The 19,564-nt window shown below is 36.4% G+C and overlaps 1 protein-coding gene and 1 pseudogene across 3 annotated transcripts; one reads left to right on the forward strand and one right to left on the reverse strand.

Moving 5' to 3' along the window:
- Window positions 1-227: 227 nt before the first annotated feature.
- Window positions 228-19,111, forward strand: ZNF570 (zinc finger protein 570). 3 transcript variants are annotated; one of them, XM_033128455.1, is made up of 5 exons: window positions 228-412; window positions 1,984-2,058; window positions 3,715-3,841; window positions 4,175-4,270; window positions 16,073-19,111. In XM_033128455.1, exons 2-5 carry the CDS (start codon window positions 2,026-2,028, stop codon window positions 17,383-17,385), a joined length of 1,569 nt encoding a protein of 522 aa, XP_032984346.1. In that variant the 5' UTR covers window positions 228-412; window positions 1,984-2,025; the 3' UTR covers window positions 17,386-19,111. The 3 variants fall into 3 exon arrangements, with proteins under 3 accessions (XP_032984346.1, XP_032984345.1, XP_032984344.1); XM_033128454.1 differs by having other exon boundaries at window positions 290-412; window positions 1,887-2,058; XM_033128453.1 differs by having other exon boundaries at window positions 306-412; window positions 1,868-2,058.
- LOC117034709 (cyclin-G1-like) lies at window positions 10,313-12,160 on the reverse strand (annotated as a pseudogene).
- Window positions 19,112-19,564: the final 453 nt, after the last annotated feature.

The raw sequence follows: 19,564 nt of genomic DNA on the forward strand, positions 1-19,564 counted from the left end.
GCTTGCGCCCTTCAATTCCATACCGTCTAGTGTGATACTTGGTTCAGTCCCTGGGGGTCCCAGGCTCGGGGTTGAGAGGAATTGGGACTTCTGGCATCATTCTGGAAGGTCAAGGAGAGGCTGACGGGACGACCTGGGGCAGAGGGGGCGGTATTTCCAACCCCCAGCCGCGGGTACAGTTAGACTGCAGCACCGCGGGGTTTTTTCTTTTTCTGGTCTGGACTACATTTCCCAGTGGACCCCGCGAGCACTGGGCGAGCGGCCCCTTTGTGTCCTCCGGAGGCCGTGTCGCTTCTTTCCGGGCCCGCGGGGCTGGGTTCCATCAGATGCTAAGGACAGTAGGTGGGCCCGAATAGAAATTGCCCGAGCCTTCGGGGCGGGGACGGGATCTTCCGGCAGTTCGGTTCTGCAGGTAGGGAGAGGGCTGAAATGTCCTATGGGTCACCCGGACGCTGGTTCCCGGGCCCTCTGTGTGACTACGTGTGAGACGGTGATTGATACGGTACTGTGTGAGACTGTCACCTGTACACATCGTATCTGTGTGACTGTGCGTGCGAGTAAATCAGTGGTTGGTGCCGTAGAGTGTGAGACTGTGAGTAGGGGTGGGAGGGAGGGTATTTTCTGTCTCCTTGTTCCCCTACCCTGGGCCTCTTTGTGATTGGGGAGTGTGAGTGGGATCGTCGTCTGTAATACCATAGTATTTGAGCCTTGGGGTGTGAGAGAGGGTGGCTGTGTGAGGCTGTGACCATACCCACGGCCACTGACTGTGATGTGTGTAAAACGGTGATTGATGCTGTAGTTTTTAAGAATTGTGAGTATGTGGGAGTATTGAGTGAGAATGCGTGCCATCACTGATCTACTGGATAGAAGCACTGTAGTCAGGAAGACCTTTATTTGATCTCGATGCTGTCATTTATTAGTTGTATCCACGAAAAACATCCAGCTTAAGAGAAAGCTTTTAAGAATTTATTTGAGCCAAACTGACGACAATTGTGGGGAAGCAAAGGCTCAACAGATTGAGAAAATGCTCTGGAAAATGGCCGTTTTGCAACTTATTTTATACATTAGAATCAAAGGTGGAGGGTTATATGAAATCCACTGGTGGTAGATTAAGGGGGTGGGAGAAAGCAAAACGGGGTGGTGTGGGATTGGATAAAAGTAAATTGGAGAGGCAGGTACTTCTTTTACATAGGTGGTGGAGGGTATTTAAAGTTCACTTTTTACAGCACATACAGATGTTAATCAGGGGACAAGAATACCGTATTTCCTCGAAAATAAGACCTAGCCAGACCATCAGCTCTAATGTGTCTCTTGGAGCAAAGTTAATATAAGACCCATTCTTTAAGACTGGGTCTTATATTAATTTTCGCTCCAAAAGATGCATTAGAGCTGATGGTTTGGCAAGGTCTTATTTTCGGGGAAACAGGGTAATAATGAGGGATTCTGTAGTTTCCTGCTCTGGTCTGGAAAAAGGGATTACTGACATTCCAAGGATGTCATTTTAGGTGCAAAAAGACAGTAGACAGGCTCACTTAAGGTGAAAATTGACTTTATGAAGGTAGTTTCAGGCTAAAGATGTGACTTCCCACCATGGCCCACCTTAGTTATGTTTTTTTTTTTTTTTTTATGTTCACACCATCTTATGTGGTTATTTTCAGTTTCCTGAGCTTGTCAGGTTTAACTTGTGGCCCCTTTTCTGTCTTCAGTTGTGTCTTTATATATATGATTACTTTACTCGGAGTTTTTGTTTGTAAAATCTAGAAAAATCTATTGTTAGAATAATAAATTAGGAAGTGATTTAGGCATGGATTAAATTGTATGCAAACAAATTCCCAGGTCTCCATTATGCTTTCTCTTCATTGGAGAGGATGCTCCTCTCTTAACAGGAGGAAAGAGAAGCTGCAAACTTTTAGGCTGGTGATTCTGGATGCTGCCAGGAAAGCCTAGTTTCTCATGTTCTCTTCCCCATCTCGGTCATCTAAGGACACTGCCATTTCCCAAAAGAAGAGCCAAGAGGAGGAAAAAATGGCTGTTGGGCTTCTTAAAGCCATGTACCGGGTGAGTTGTACCTGAAATATTTTCCTGCTTTTTAAAACAGCAGACATTAATTTTCCTTCTGCTGAAACTTTTTGTGGGTAACCAATTATATTCCTTCTTAAAATCCTTCAATGGCCACCCATTCAGTGTAAATGCTGAAGTCCTTGCCTTGGCCTGTAAGGCCCTGTATAATCTGGTCCTTGACTATCCCTCTTACCTCACCTACTTTTTTCCACCCTGTCTGTAACCTCATCAGTTCCAGCCACACTAGCTTCTTTTTAGTGAGTTAAATTCATTCTTAACTCATGGCCTTACGCTGCTGTTTCCTCCTCCTGGAAGGCTGTTCCCCCATATACAGACCAACTTCTTCAGTCTAGTCTCTGCCCAAACATTCATTCATTCAATAAATTGTATCAAATGACCCATAATGAAGTCTGTTCTTGCCTTTACCTCTTTTATTTTATTTTATTTATTTATTTATTTTTTTTGGGGGGGGGGAAGGGGAACAGGACTTTATTGGGGAACAGTGTGTACTTCTAGGACTTTTTTTTCCAAGTCAAGTTGTTGTCCTTTCAGTCTTAGTTGTGGAGGGTGCAGCTCAGCTTCAGGTCCAGTTGCCGTTACTAGTTGCAGGGGGCACAGCCCACCATCCCTTGCAGGAGTCGAACCGGCAACCTTGTGGTTGAGAGCATGCGCTCCAACCAACTGAGCCATCCGGGAGGCAGCTCAGCTCAAGGTGTCGTGTTCAATTTTAGTTGCAGAGGGCGCTGCCCACCATCCCTTGGGGGACTGGAGCAATTGAACTGGCAACTTTATGGTTGAGAGCCCACTGGCCCATGTGGGAATCGAACACGGCAGCCTTCGAAGTTAGGAGCACGGAGCTCTAACCGCCTGAGCCACCGGGCCGGCTCGCCTTTACCTCTTCTAATTTTGTAAAAAAAAAACAAATTTTACACACACACACATACACACACACACACACACACACACAGTATGTTAGTTTCATCAGCAAATGGTCACATTATAGAAACCTGGAATCCAAGAGACTCACTGCATGGCTCCCAAGTTTTTAAGAACTTTGCCCAGCTCACTTAGGCAGAAGTAGTATTATGAGTGGAACACCCATTTCTTTACATAAAATGTAAAGTACTCTGGATTAAAGTATTTGAATTTTAATGGAATTGATGATTTGCTCTGCTTGGTCTAGCACATTTCTCAGAGAGATAGCAAGCGCTTTCGGGTCTCATTTTTAATCCTCTTATAACTTCCTGAACTTTTCAAACCATTCATTTATTAATTCAGTTTATTCAGTGAATATTTGAATACCTCTGTGTGCCAGATACTGTTCTATAACTGGGAATAGAGCAGTGACCAAAACAAAAATATATTTTGCCCTCATGGAATATACATTTTAGTGGAGGTGGTGGTGGGCAGACGATAAATAACAAAATAATTAAGTGCCATAGAGAAAAATAACACAGGGTTAGGGGAATGGGAAACTGGGGCAGGAGCGCTGCTATTTTTATACAGGATGATCTGAGAAGTACAAAAGCCCTGAGGGAGAACATGCTTGACAAATTTGAGGATGTAATATCCGGGAGGGCCCAGTGTGCCTGGGGCAGAATGAATGCGGTGAGTATGATAAGACATGAAGTTACTTCATTTATTTCATTTCAGGAGTTAGTGACCTTCAGAGATGTGGCTGTAGACTTCTCCCAAGAGGAGTGGGATTGTCTAAATTCTTCTCAAAGGCATCTGTACAGTAATGTAATGTTGGAGAACTACAGGATCTTGGTATCACTGGGTAAGAATATATTGCAGAATTGAGCTTCTGTTCATAGGAGGCTCTTTGCTACCACCATTTAAAATGTTTGGATAGCATCCGCAATGCTTGGCTGAATGTCTGCTGTCTATACCAAATCTATTCTAGATTTTAATATTTGTAGAGTTGGCAGTAGACAGGTCTATTATTAATCTATGTCAGAAGCTTCAGCTTCCCTATCCTTGGAATACATGTCCTTGGCACATTTTTCTCTCACTAACTGTTAATTTCCCTCTTCCCTGATGATCAAAGGATTGGATTGAGTTCTGGGATATCCACAGCATGACCAAATTCTGTTTCTTTTCATACATGCAGGACTTTGCTTTTCTAAGCCAAGTGTGATATTATTGTTGGAACAAGGGAAAGAGCCCTGGATGGTGAAGAGAGAGCTGGCAAAAGACTTGTGCTCAGGTGGGTGAAGAAGAAATATGAGTAAGTAGGCAGAAACCTTTGCAGGTGACAGCTGGACTCAGGCATCGCCTCTTTACTTTTCTTTATTGGCATGTTCTCCAATGTTCTAGGTCTTAGTAGAAACTTGGGACCTTTTAGATTGTTCTCCCAAATTTATTATTTGTAACTATCTCACCTTTAACACTTTAACCCCCTTCTTTCTGATAACTCATGTATTCTCTGTGTCCCATTGCTTCCCAGTTTCATAAGCCTCTTCCAGGCTGTGTAAAAGTCTTTTCCTAATCTGACAAACTTTTGAGCTCAACAGACAGCTGGTATTGAGCTGACAGACAGATACCAGATTCAAATCCTGACATCTTACATGCAGTGAAATTTGGAGCAAGTTACTTAACCTGTCTGTGCTTTTGTTTTGTCACCTGTAAAATCGGATAATACTTTTTAAGCGCTTTGAACAGTTCCTATCTCCTTATAAATTCAATAGCTGTTAGTTGCTGTTGTTAGCAGTAGTATACCTTCAAATGCCTTATTTTTCTCTTAACTTTTCTCCATTCATTCCTTTAATCAACACTTATTGAAATTGTACTTTAAACAAGGTACTTGCAAGATGCTAGGGTGTTACACATTTACATAAATAAACAATAGGCTAGTAGCAGAGTTATGATATAGCTATAAATGGAATATATGAAGAGAAAGCTGACATAAATGGGAAGCTCAGAGACTGGGTAACTGGGAAGATGATGGTCTTTAATAAAAACACAGATCAGAAGCTAGAAAACGTTTGAGGGAGAAGATACTAAGAGTTTGTCTTAGTATAAGATAAGGAAGGATTTTCATACAGACATAGAAAGCATTAAGCTGAAATGGAGGACTGAAGGTCAGAAGAAAATCAGGGTCATTATAATCATCTCTGTCAACACCACTCCCTAACTCACCCCCCCACAACCTCTCCCCACTATTGTACGTCATGGTTTAATTTTATGAGGAAAAAAATTTGATGTAGAGTCATAGTGTCAAATATGTATGGTTAAATTTCGTTTGTTAATTATTATTAAATAAATCACACACATAAATATATATTAGCATACATGTGTAGTTTAAATAATAATAGAACAAAAGCCCATGAATCTACTTCTTAGTGTAAGAAACAGAAAATTGTCAATGCCATTTTATCCTAATGATATACCATTTCCTACCCATGGCTCATATCCACCCCTCACTGGGGTAACCATTATCCTACAATTTTGCTTCTCTTTTCTTTATGGTTGTACCATATATCCATATTTTCAACTTTTTATACATGGGAATATATTGTGTATGTAATTCTGAATTTTTTTTTACTCAAAATTACATTCTTGAGATTCACCCATGTTGATTTTACTAGCTACAGTTCATAGAAATATTTTTTCTTGCTGAAATGTAACATATTCCACTATGTAAACCACACTTTATCCATTGAGGGTTGTTTGAGTTGTTTCAGTTTTATGCTACTATATGTTACTGGTATGAACTTTATTATATGTGACTACTGGTGCACATTTGCTGGAGTTCGTTTAGAAAATACAGCCAAGAATATACTAGATAATGCTATTTTACTTTCCAAAGTGCTTGTACTAATTTACATTTCTAACAGCTGTGTGTAATGCTTATTGCTGCACACACTTGCAATTGCCAAATTTACAAAATTTTTGCTAACCTGCCAGGTATGAAATATTATCTCCTATACTTGTAATCTGAATTCCCTTGATTACTAAAGAAATTGAGCATCTTTTCATATTTATAATGGTCATTCGGATCTCCTCTTTTGTGAGGTGCCTGTTCAAATCTTTTGCCCATTTTGGGGAAGGTTGTTTTGTATTTGTAGCTTATATTTTTGATATTTTGTTTTAAGAAACATTTCTATAATCCAAAGTCATGTAGATAAACTCAAATTGTCTTCTAAATATTTTCATTTTATATTTAGGGCCATAATACACTTGAACTTGATTTTTGAGATTGAAGTAAGAATTTAATTTTAGTGCCTTATGGAAAACCAAATGTCCCAGAGATTTATTGAATAAATGAGCTCTCTCTGCTTATTGGTCTGAATAGTACCTCTTAATATATCAGGTTATAATATATTTATAGGTTTGATTTTGAGCTCTATTCCATTCCATTGATCTCTGCTTTCTTATGCCAGTACCAACCTTGTCTTATATAAAATACTTTATTCTAAGGTTGTCTTTTAGGGTAGGTCCCTACACTTTGTTTATATTCTTTAGAATCTTATTTGCTCTTTGGCCATCGAAATAAAGTTTAGGGTCATCGTATCAATTTCTACCAGAAAACAACAAAAAGCTATTGGCTTTTGATTCATTTATTTGTTTTATATATCACCTTTGGAAATTTTTCATTTGTAAATATGGTTTATCTCTCCATTAAATTTCCTTCAATATGTTATATAATTTTCTCTTTGAAGGCCATGCACATCTTCTATTAGATTAATTCCTAGTCTTCTTAGTTTTGTTGCTCTGTTAAATATTATCTCTATTTTCTATTTGTTGCTCGTATTTAGAAATGAAATTGAGTTTTATATATTGACTTTATATCCAGCAGTGTTGCTAAACTCTCTTGCTAATGATGATAATTTTTAAATTTCTTTGGATTTTTTTTCTGTGAGCAGGCATATTTGTGAACAATGGCAGTTTCTTCATTTCAAATTCTTATTCCCTTAATTTCTTTTTTCTGTGGCCCTGTCTTCAATTTCCAGTATGGTATGAACTGAAGTAGTGATAGCAGGCATTCTTGTCTACTTCTGATATCAATCAGAGTGCTTTAATATTTTGTTATTAATAATTCTGATGTTTAAAGGTTTTTGGTAGGTACCCTTTCATTTCTGTTTACTAGAGTTTTGATTATGGAAAGCTTTTGAGTTTTAAGAAATGTTTTTCTGTATCTATAGATGATTAGATGGTTTTTAGTTTTTCATGTGTTAATGTGGTGAATTACAGATTACATTTTTAAATGTTAAAGCAATCTTGTATTCCTGAGACAAACCCATCTTTACATGGCTAGTTGCTATTCGGCAATATTTTCTTTTTCTCATCTGTGTTTATCAGTGAGGTTGTCCTTCAATTTTCCCGTCATATACACTTCTTGTCATATTTTAGAATCAAGATTGTTCTAGTCTCATAAAATCTGTGAGTATTCCTCTTTTTCTTCCTTAGAAGAATTTGTATAAATCAAAATTATTTGTTTTTTAAATGTTTGGTAGAACTTTATTCACCTTGGCCTGAGGTTTTTGTGCATGTGTGTGAAAAGAATTTAATTTGATAATTCAATTTCTGTTATGTTCTAAGATTCTGTGTTTTCTATTTCTGTTATAGTCACGGAGTTATGGTATTTTTTCCCAAGAATGTATACTTTTCATGTAAATTTTCAAATTTATTAGATAAAGTTATCCATTATTTTCTAAAGTTGGTAGCATATGTAATTATGGCCTCTTTTTCCTTCCAAAAAGGGAGGAACAAATCTTTTCAAGGGGTTATCAGTTTTTTAGTGTTTTCAGACATTTTTGACTTTCCTAATCCTTTCTAATTTATCTTTCTTAGAATTTCATGTATTTCTCCTCTTTATTATTTTATTCCTCCTACATTTATTTATCCTGTTCTCTTTTTTTAACTTTTAAGTTGGTAATTCACTGTTTTTGAGGTTTTTTTCTTTTTTATTATAAGTATTTAAGGCTTTATTAGCAATATATCCCACATGTTTTCATATGTAGTATTTTTGTTACCATGTATATCTAAGCATTTTCTAATTTTCATTGATTTCTTCTTCTTAAATTCCAAATTTAAGATTTTTGTTTGGTTTAATTGCATTGTAGTTAGAGAATGTGTTCTGTTTAACATTCATTCATTGAAATTTTTTGAAACTTGCTTTATGTCCTAGGGATTTTGGTAAATATTTTGTGTTTCCTTGAAAAATAATGTCTATTTTCTGAGTGTTGAGTACAGCATTTGATATATGTTCATTGGATTAAGCTCATTAATTTTTCTGGTCAAATCTCGTGTCCTTACTGATTTTAAAACAATATCTTTGAGCAATCAATTATGGGGAGACCTATGTTAAAAACTTCTACCCTCATAGTGAATACATAAAATTTTTTTTTTATTCTGACAACTAGTTCTTTATATTTTGAAAGTATTTTATTAGGTCTTATGGTTTTGGAATTACTTTATCTTTCTGGTGAATTGTTCGTTATATTACTGTACCCTCTTTAAATCTAGTGATGATTCTTCCCTTAACTATATTTATGTAGCTATTTTAGTCATCTTTTGTTGATATTTAATTAGTGTAGTTTTTTCCACTCCTTTACTCTTACCCTCTATTCTATATACAGTTTCTCTTGTAAACAGTATATAGCTAAAAAAAATTTTTTTTTAAGTGTGTTTTTCCAGAACCCATCAGCTCCAAGTCAAGTAGTAGTTTCAATCTAGTTGTGGAGGGCACAGCTCACAGTGGCCCATGTGGGGATCAAACCGGCAACCTTATTGCTAAGAGCACGGAGCTCTAACCAACTGAGTTAACCGGCTGCCCCTAAAATTTTTTTAGTCCAGATTGATAATCTCTATCTTTTAGCCCAATGATGGTGATCAGTTACATTTTTCTGGCAATACTAATAGAGTTAGATATATTTCCACCATCTTATGTTCCTTCATAAATTCTGCTTTTTCCGTTTTTTTTTTGTTTCTTCTCCACAAGCTTATTTGAAAGTTATATAGTGTGTTTCTGTTACCTTGGAAATTTTTTTTGCATTTTAATAACTATTGAAATGTATATCCCTTAGTACCAAAATGGTAGCTGTTTAGGTTATTTCTGCCAACTCAAAATTAACACTGATGTAATCAAAATACTGAAATATATCAGCCTTTGGGAAAGCTGAAAAGTTATCTACAAATCATGGTTTGCAACAGTGTAAGATATACTGTGGTTCTAAGGTTTATTTTCTAGTGCATATTTACCTATAACATGATGTCAAAATTGGTTACAGCCATCCTGGGTGGACTCAGGCTACATACATATTGCTTCGAGTAACTGTTTACAAAACTTTTAACACTGTAGATCTCCTTATATTCACTGAGTTGATAGAAAATTCTGAACACTACCTCAGTAACCTCATGATTATGAAGATGCTTATTTACTATTCTTAAGACTTTCTGTTGGCACAGTAGGGGCAGGTAGTGAAAGTATATTCTCTTCATTTTAAACAAAATTCTAAATTAGAAGCAATGGCAGTTTTATAAAAACAATCCTTAGTAAAAACTGGAGTGTTAAGTTTTCAGAGTGATGTTAATTTATTTTGAGTTACTAATACAATAACCACTACTTTTCTTGATGGGATTAGATCGAGGCAGTAGATTTTGTATAAATTTTTTTTTTTTATCATGGATACAAACATCACCTGTTTTCTAGAAAAAATATTAAAGATAATTTAATATGCCAAAATGATTAGGTGTGTAGTCTTGCTTTATGTAAAATGCCCTCAAATTTAAATGTAATCCCGATGTAGCAATAAAGTTCACATCTCTGGATTATCTATTACTTGTGTTACGGGTGCCAAGAAACCATTTTCACTGCCTAGAATAGTGACCCTTGTTATGTCTTAAAAGTGCATTTGTGAAATGTTGGTTTTGATGTAAATCTCATAATTTAAAATTTAAATTTAAATTAAGTAGATTAGCATTTTTAATACCCCCTAAATACATTGACCCAATGTAGAAAGCTGAACCAATGTTAGAAATAAAGGGTCACAGTTTACCTTCCCAGTCTTATTATTAGCTCTTGGATTTGTTTGTATACCTCATAGATGAATTCAAATTTAAGCATTATTTCACTACAGCGTAATGTTAATTAGGCAGTTTTCCCAAATCTGAGAACATTAGTGTTAATCTAGTTTTGATGTTTTGAGGCTTCACAGCTTAAATCTGCGATAACATTATGGAATCCATAGTTCAGGATTGTGGAGAAAGGCTTCAGAGAAGAGTTTTTGTTGCTATAATAATCCAACTAAGGGACCATTTCAGGAATTGTTGGAAGGTGGGTTATTCTGTAGTTACTGCTTCAGTTGCTGTTCAGTTCACCCAGAAACAATCCATTTCAACTTCTGAACATCTGGTTTGTCACACTTGTTTGATGAATATTCTCAAGTTAAACACTTGAGAAATGGTAGAGAAGGTCAAATCTCTACCATTTATCTTGGAATGGTTCTGAAAACGTTCTACTCCTTCTGTTAACTCTGCATGCGTCTGTGCTTAGTTCTCCAATGTAATGATAGACAGTGCCAATACTGAAGGCTTTGCTTTAGAAAATATGATCCTGCAGTAGCATGCCCTGTAAGTTGAGCTTCTAGTCTTTAGAAATTAAGGCTATTCCTCTTTTTAAATGGCAAGTTTTCTCGAATGAGTGAATAACAGAGTTGCAGAAATTGAAAGGCAGTAGTAGCTTTGACTTTCCAACACACGTTTTCCAGTACAATCTTTTCCATTCCCATCAAGTCTGAAACTGAACCTGTACTGGCTTATTTGGATCAAGTCAGTTGCCAATGGGACATTCTTTTCCTCTTCTGTTGATTTAACAGCCAAGTAGAAACTCAGTCCAACACACTCCAGGTGCTTGGGTTGTACCTTCATTTTGGACAGGAATCTGCAGTAAATTCACAGCTAGGGAAAATGTCCAAGAACTGAGTTAGACTAAGATCTTTTACTTCAAAGTCCCTTAGTCTTGTGGTCATCCCGAGGCTGTTATCATGTGCAGATTCAATTAGTCTTAAGCTGCAGACCTTTGGCTGACATTTCAACTCCTATTCCAACAGGCCATTCAGCTGGTGCAGAAGTTTCTAAGAGTCAGTTGTTGTCAGTACTTGATCAGGAATGTGGCTCCTCAATGGTAATCACCTTTCCTGGGCCTGCTCTCACCTCAGCCCATGATAACAGATCTGAGAGGCCTGCAAAGTGAGGGGATTTGGGCAAGAGGGTAGCGGCCTGGGGAGGGGGAGCTGTCCTGGGTAGAGGTCTCTGCCATGCTGCCCAGACAACACTGCCCTCCTCAGGGCCAACTCTGAGCCAAAGGGCTACCTTAGCAAATTTAACATCTATAATCACCTTAACAAAATCTAAAGTTAAGCCTTTATTTTCCTCCATTAAAAATACAAGAACCTCAGAATGTTTTAACTTCACTTAATCCCTTAAGTATTATGTACTTTTAGTTAGAGAATGATTAATCAATTGCTGACATTTGAACCATTTTCATGAATGAATGTTTAATGACATAGATGAAGATTATTGATAATAGGCATTTTATTAACTTAATCATTAAGCATAGTGTGGGTCCCTGTGACTTCAAGAAGCTTGATATTGTTTAGAAAAACTAATAAATGGCCACAAGAATGAAGGCAAGTTCTGTAACAGAGTGGAGATGCCTGTAATGCTTGTGTTTAAGATTTCAGTCATTTTCCAGGTTATTTCTCTTCCTATTGTCATGAGCATCTTTTTTTCTCAAATATATTAATGTTGGAGTTCTCTAGGGTTCACTCTTTGCTCCTTGGTAGTATAATCTCTTTAAATACCATCTAAATGCTGGCAACTCCCAATTTTAAATCTCTAGTCCAGACCTCTATCTTAAACTCAGTCTCGTGTGTCCATCTGCCTTTCTCAATATTTCCACTTCAAAAGTCTAAATCCACCTTAAATTTATTATGTACAAAAATGAATTCCCTATCTTCCATACTTCACTACCTAAACCTGCCTTTCCCATCAGTGCTGATGTCCATTCCATCCTTCTGTTGTTCAGACCACAAACTTTGAGGACATGCTTTGTCTCATCTTTTTCTATTACATTCCATATCCAATCTGTCATGATGTCCTCTTAGCTTTTCCTACAAAATATACCTAGAATCTGACCACCTTGCTATACCTCCATTGATATTTCTCTGGTCTGAAGCATCATCTCACCCGGGTTACTACAATACTAGGTCCCTTTGCTTCTCCCCTTGCCTCCCAACTTCCAGTATTTTCATTAATCAGTAATTAGTTATTACTCCTCTACTCACACTTGTGGCTCTCCATCCCATTCAGAAGCCAGATTCCTTAGGAGGCCTGTAATGCTTAATCTGGTTTTCCATTACCTCCTGTCTTCTCCTCCTCCTCTCTCCTCTCTAACTACACTGGCCTTCTTGCTATTCCTCAACCATACCGAATATGCTTCTGTGTACTTTTAGGTTTTTCTTTGGTGCAGAATGACTTTCTCCAAATATGTAAGTCACTTAATCTCTTCACGTCCTTCAAATCTTTGCTTAAATTAAATATTAACTTATTAATGATTACTACCATGTTTCCCCGAAAGTAAGACCTAGCCAGACCATCAGCTCTAATGCATCTTTTGGAGCAAAAATTAACACCCTGTATTATATTGTTATATTACATATATCCGGTCTCATATTAATTTTTGGTCCAAAAGACACATTGGAGCTGATGATCCGGCTAGGTCTTATTTTTGGGGAAACACAGTGTCTTTGACTTCACCAACACTCCTGCTCTCTTACCTGGTTCTTTTTCTGTTGCACTTAGTACCTTCTAACATACAATAACATTTACTTAAGTAGCACTTATTTTCTGTCTTCCCCCAGAATATAGGTCCAAGAAGGTAAGGTTCTTTGTTTTCTTTTTTTTTTTTAGATTTTTATTGGGGAATTTTAGATTTTATTGGGGAACAGGACTTTATTGGGGAACAGTGTGTACTTCCGGGACTTTTCCAAGTCAAGTTGTTGTCCTTTCAATCTTAGTTGTGGAGAGCGCAGCTCAGCTCCAGGTCCAGTTGCTGTTGTTAGTTGCAGGGGGCACAGCCTACCATCCTTGCAGGAGTCGAACTGGCAACCCTGTGGTTGAAAGGACGCGCTCCAACCAACTGAGCCATCCCAGAGCTCAGCGGCAGCTCAGCTCAAGGTGCTGTATTTAATCTTAGTTGCAGGGGGCAGAGCCCACCATCCCTTGCGGGAGTCAAGGAGTCCAACAGGCAACCTTGTGGTTGAGAGCCCACTGGCCCATGTGGGAATTGAACTGCAGCCTTTGGTGTTAGGAGCACGGAGCTCCAACCGCCTGAGCCACAGGGCCAGCCCCTGGTTTTTTGTTTTCTTTACTATGATATCAAAAGCATCTAGAAAAGTACCTGTCACAAGGTTCAATGAATGTCCTTAAAGGAAGCAACTATAAGAATGGAGGTTATTTCAGTACCTTTATTATTCATACATGCATAAAATTATGGCTGAATCCAACCATCTCCGTAATTTCTCCTTTTTTTAAAAAAATTATTTTTCAGTGACAGTTAACATACAATATAGTGATTAGACATTTATATATGTTACAAAGTGATCATCCAAATAAGTCTAGAATCCGACACCATATATATCTATTAAAAAATTATTGATTTTCTATGTTGTGCTTTTTACATCTATATGACTGTTTCTGTAACTGGCAATTTGTACGTTTAATTCCTTTCACCTTTTTCACCCATTTCCCCAATCGCCCTCCCATCTGGCGACCACCAATTTGTTCTCCGTATCTATGAGTTTATTTCTATTTTGTTTGTTCATTTATTTTGTGTTTTAGTTTCCATATATAAGTGAAATCATATGGTATTTGTCTTTCTCTGTCAGACGTATTTCACTTAGTGTAATACCCTCTAGGTCCATTCATGTTGTATGAAAAGGCAAGATTTCATTCTTTTTTATGGCTCAGTAATATTTCATTGTATGTGTACCACATCTTCTTTATTCATTCATCTATCGATGGACACTTAGGTTGCTTCTTGGCTATAGTAAATAGTGCTGCAATGAACATAGGAGTTCATATATATCTTTTTGAATTATAGTTTTGGGTTTCTTCGAATAGATACCCAGAAGCAGAATTGCTGGGTTATATGGTAATTATATTTTTAATTTTTAGAGGAATCTCTGTACTGTTTTCCATAGTGGCTTCACCAATTTACAATCCCACAAACAATGAGTGAGGGTTCCCTTTTCTCCACATCATTGCCAACACTTGTTATTTATTGATTTTTTTGATGATAGCTGTTTTGACAGGTGTGAGGTGATACCTCATTGTAGTTTTAATTTACATTTCCCTGATGATCAGTAATGTTGAGCATCTTTTCATATGCGTATTGGACATCTGTATGTCCTCTTTGGAGAAATGTGTATTTAGGTCCTCTGCCCATTGTTAAATTGGATTGTTTGTTTTGGAGGGAGTTAAGTTGTATGACTTCCTTATATATTTTGGATATTAACCCCTTATCAGATGTATCATTGGTGAATATCTTCTTCCATTCAGTAGGTTGTCTTTTCGTTTTGTTTCCTTCACTGTGCAAAATATTTTTGTTTGATTTCCTATTTGTTTGTTTTTTCTTATGTTTCCCTTGCCTGAAGAGACATACAAAAAAATATTGCTAAGAGTGATATTAAAGAGCTTACTGCCTATGTTTTCTAGTAGGAGTTTTGTGATTTCAGGTCTTATAGTTAAGTCTTTTATCCATTCTGAGTTTATTTTTGGATATGGTGTAAGAAGGTTGTCTTGATTCATTTTTTTGCACGTATCCATCCAGTTTTCCAACACCATTTATTGAAGAGACTCTCTTTACCCCACTGTATATTCTTGTCTTCTTTGTCATAGGTCAATTGATCATATAGACATGGGTTTATTTCTGGGTTCTATTCTGTTTCATTTGTCGATGTTTCTGTTTTTATACCAATACCATGCAGTTTTGATTACTATTGCCTTGTATATAGTTTGATATCAAATAGCGTGGTACTTCCAACTTTGTTCTTTTTTTCTCAATATTTCTTTGGCTATTTGGGATATTTTATGGTTCTATATGAATTTTAAGATTATTCTAGTTCTGTGACAAATGCAATTGGTATTTTGATAGGGATTGCATTGAGTCTATAGATTATTTGGGATAATATGGACATTTTAACAATGTTAATTCTTTTCTATCCAGGAGCACAGTATATCCTTTATTTGTATCTTTTTCAGTTTTCTTCTTCAATTTCTTATACTTTTCCAAGTATAGGTCCTTTACCTCCTTGTTTAAATTTATTCCTAGGTATTTTTTTTCTTATGCAATTATAAATGGGATTGTTCTCTTAATTTCTCTTTCTGATAATTTGTTAGTGGTGTATAAAAATGCAACTGATTTTTGAATATTAATTTTGTATGCTGCTACTTCACTGAACTCCTTTATAAGTTCTAATAGTTTTTTGGCAGAGTCTTTAGGTTTCTCTCTATATAGTATCATGTCATCTGCAAATAATGACAGTTTTACTTCTTCCTTTCCAATTTGATTGCTATATCTAGAACTTCCAATACTATGTTGAATAAAAGTGGTGAAAGTGGAACTCCTTGTCTTGTTCCTGATCTTAAAGAAAAAACTTTCAGCTTTTCACTGTTGACTATGATGTTAGCTGTGGGTTTGTCATATATGGTCTTTATGTTGAGGTATGTTTCCTCTATCCCCACTTTCATGAAAGTTTTTATTCCATAATTTCTTCTTTACTTGAGATTTACCTTACTGATTTTCTTACAATTCTAATCATTCCTTCTGAAGTTTCTGTATGACCTATTTTCAGCTCTGTTCTTACACACTTCAGAACTATAAAAGCCAATGTTCTTGTGGGTTTTATTTGCTGTTAAGTTCACATTCTTCACTTTATGTATGTACTTTCATAAATGTACCTTCTGGTACATAATAGAGGAGACGTTTTGTTTTTTTTTTCAGGCTGGGAATCAATGTGTGAGAGTGAAGAATTAACTCCAAAGCAGAACATTTATGAAGCACAATCAACTCAGAAGATAATAGAAAAACTTAAAAGCTGTGGCCTTGAGTCCTCCAGTTTGAGAGAAGAATGGAAATGTTTCAAGGAAGAGACAATCAATCATGAAGAAACCCTTGTTGATGAAAGAGAACAAGAATATAACAAGTCTTGGGGAAGTTTCCATTTGAAACCGCTTCATACACAACAGATAATTCCAAAAGAGGTGAAAGTACGTAAACATGACACACATAAAAAAAGCTTTAAAAAATATATATTGGCCATTAAACCCAAGAGTACCTATACAGAGAAGAAACTTTTGAAATGCAATGACTGTGAAAAAGTTTTCAGCCAGAGCTCATCCCTTATTCTTCATCAAAGAATTCATACTGGAGAGAAACCCTATCAATGTGTGGAATGTGGGAAAGCCTTCAGTCAGAGATCAAATCTTGTTCAACATCAGAGAATCCATACTGGGGAGAAACCCTATAAATGTAAGGAATGTAGGAAAGCATTTAGCCAGAATGCACACCTAGTTCAACATCTGAGAGTTCATACTGGAGAAAAACCTTATGAATGTAAGGTGTGTAAGAAAGCCTTCAGCCAGTTTGCCTACCTTGCTCAACATCAAAGAGTTCATACTGGAGAGAAACCCTATGAATGTATTGAATGTGGGAAAGCATTTAGCAATAGATCATCCATTGCTCAACACCAGAGGGTTCATACTGGTGAGAAACCTTATGAATGTAATGTGTGTGGGAAAGCATTTAGCCTTCGTGCATACCTTACAGTACATCAGAGAATACATACTGGAGAGAGACCCTATGAATGTAAGGAATGTGGGAAAGCCTTCAGCCAGAATTCACACCTTGCTCAACATCAAAGAATTCATACTGGAGAAAAACCTTATAAATGTCAGGAATGTAGGAAAGCATTCAGCCAGATTGCCTACCTTGCCCAACATCAAAGAGTTCATACTGGAGAGAAACCCTATGAATGTATTAAATGTGGGAAGGCTTTTAGCAATGACTCATCCCTTACCCAACATCAGAGAGTGCATACTGGAGAGAAACCTTATGAATGTAATGTTTGTGGAAAGGCTTTTAGTTACTGTGGATCCCTTGCCCAACATCAGAGAATTCATACTGGAGAGAGACCCTATGAATGTAAGGAATGCAAGAAAACCTTCAGGCAGCATGCACACCTTGCTCATCATCAGAGAATCCATCTTGGGGAGTCACTCTCACCACCAAATCCAGTCAATCACCAAGTCCTATAGACCCTATCATAAATATTTCTGGAATTTATTCTCTTTTCTCCATCTTTAATGTCACCCTAGTCTAAGATCCATCTCACCTGGATCACTATTATAGCTTACTAATAGGTCTGCCTCTGTAACTTTTGGTTTCCTTAAATTCATTTCCCACCATGCTCCCACTGATCTTTGAAGTGTAAGAATACACACATCACTGCCTCCACTTAAAACATTTCTGGCTTCCTGTTGTTCTTAAGCTAACATCCACAGTCTTTAAAATTGTCTATGAGGTGCTTTATTATCTGGTTCTTATATACATGTTAGCCTTATTTTATTCCAGTTTCCCACTCTGGACACTAAGCACTTCCCAGGATGAAAAGCTTAGATGCTAGAAAATCATAGCTCTACCACTACTGTGGGATTGTGTGATTGAGTAATTTGCTTGACTTATCTAAACCTCAGGGTTTTCTTTAATTCTTAAAATAGGGATAATAAAAGACACTGTATTTTAGAACTGTATTAAATGGAATAGTGTCTGTTGTAGATTGGTGCCTATTAAGTAAGAAATTTGCATGTAAACTACTTTATATAATGCATCAAATATAGCAGATATTCCGTAAATGATAGCTAACATATATTGAGTGCCTACTATGCACCAGGCATTGTTCTACGTACTCAACATATATTAACTTACTACTCAAGCTAAAACAAGATGCCTAAGTGGGCAAAGTATAACATCCCTTGGAAGCAATAGGTCAGAATTGGGAAACCTAAATATTTTAGAACATAAGTGGAGTCTTTATACTCTAGGTGAGTAATCAGTATAGACACAAGTAGTAGAAATATAACACTTATAACCAGTTTTAGGAAGTTTCCAGAGAGAATGAATAGAATAAACCAATTAAAATGAGAATTCACTGAGAATACAGTTTACATTTAGATAAAAGAATAGAGTATCACAATTAACTCCAAAAAACAAACAAATGGAAAAACCAAATTCATACCGTCCCATATAAAAGCACCAGGTAGTATTATGGTTGAATCTACGTAATTTCAAAAGCATATAAACTGTTCCATGGTGTAGAAAAAGTGTAATGTTTATATTTTTTTTAAGTCAGTGATTGCAAAATTGAAATCAAAAGGGAATTTAGAGAAGAAAACTACAGATATATATGTGCTTTCATTCATTTGTGAATATTGAGTAACTACAATTTGCCAGACACTATAACTGTTTTAGGCATGAGAAGACAACAATAATCGATCCAAAGACTTGTGGAGTTAAATTCCAAAGGCTGGGAGTGTTAATGCTTAAATATAAACATAGATTTTTCAGAACCAGAAAACTGAAGAATAATGAAGTAAATTGAAGAATATCATGTAGTCTAGACTGAAGAGAGTCGAGATAACAAAGTTACCAGTTATTCCTAACTCACAAATTCACTGTAATTGCAACCAAAATTCCCAAATGGGCCTTTTTGCCTTTTATTTTCACTTTTTCTGAAATTCATTCTATGAAGTATGAATTTTTAAGAATGGCAAGAATATTCTTGAATCTGATCTATTTGTAGAAATTTTGCATATGATGAAGATGGTTCATACCAGTAAAGAAAGGATGGCTTTGGGGATTTTAGAATAATTGACTATGTACATCACTAGTTGTAAAGGAAATACAAATAAAACCATGATGAACTATTTCATGATCATCATATTGACAAAAAGCATTACATGGCCAATGATTGGATAGATGTAAGTAATAGGAATATTCAAACAGTGTTATTTGAAAGTAGTTGTGTTTAGGATAATTAGGCAATATCTAATAAAGTTGAAGATGTGGATACTCTGACCCAGCAAATCCACACTTAAACCTCTACAGAGTCTCCTCATGTTCAGGGAGATGAAGGTCCCCTTCAGCACTGTTAGAATGAAAATTGAAAGCAATCAAAGTAACCATTACAGTGAATATAAGTTAGAACCCAAGTTAAAATGAATGAACTAGAGATATTTCTATCAACATGGACAAATCTCAAAACAATGAAATTGAGCTAGAGAGTATTTTGTATGATATGGTACCACTTATTTATAACGTTTGAAAACATGCAGATCAATACTTATTTATATTTTTCATTGCTAACTACCATATAGAAATATTGTAATAACATTCATGAAAATTAATCAAATTTATACAGTGGTGATCTCTGGGGAG

The sequence above is a fragment of the Rhinolophus ferrumequinum genome, chromosome 15 (assembly GCF_004115265.2).
Source record: "Rhinolophus ferrumequinum isolate MPI-CBG mRhiFer1 chromosome 15, mRhiFer1_v1.p, whole genome shotgun sequence".
NCBI lineage: Eukaryota > Metazoa > Chordata > Mammalia > Chiroptera > Rhinolophidae > Rhinolophus > Rhinolophus ferrumequinum.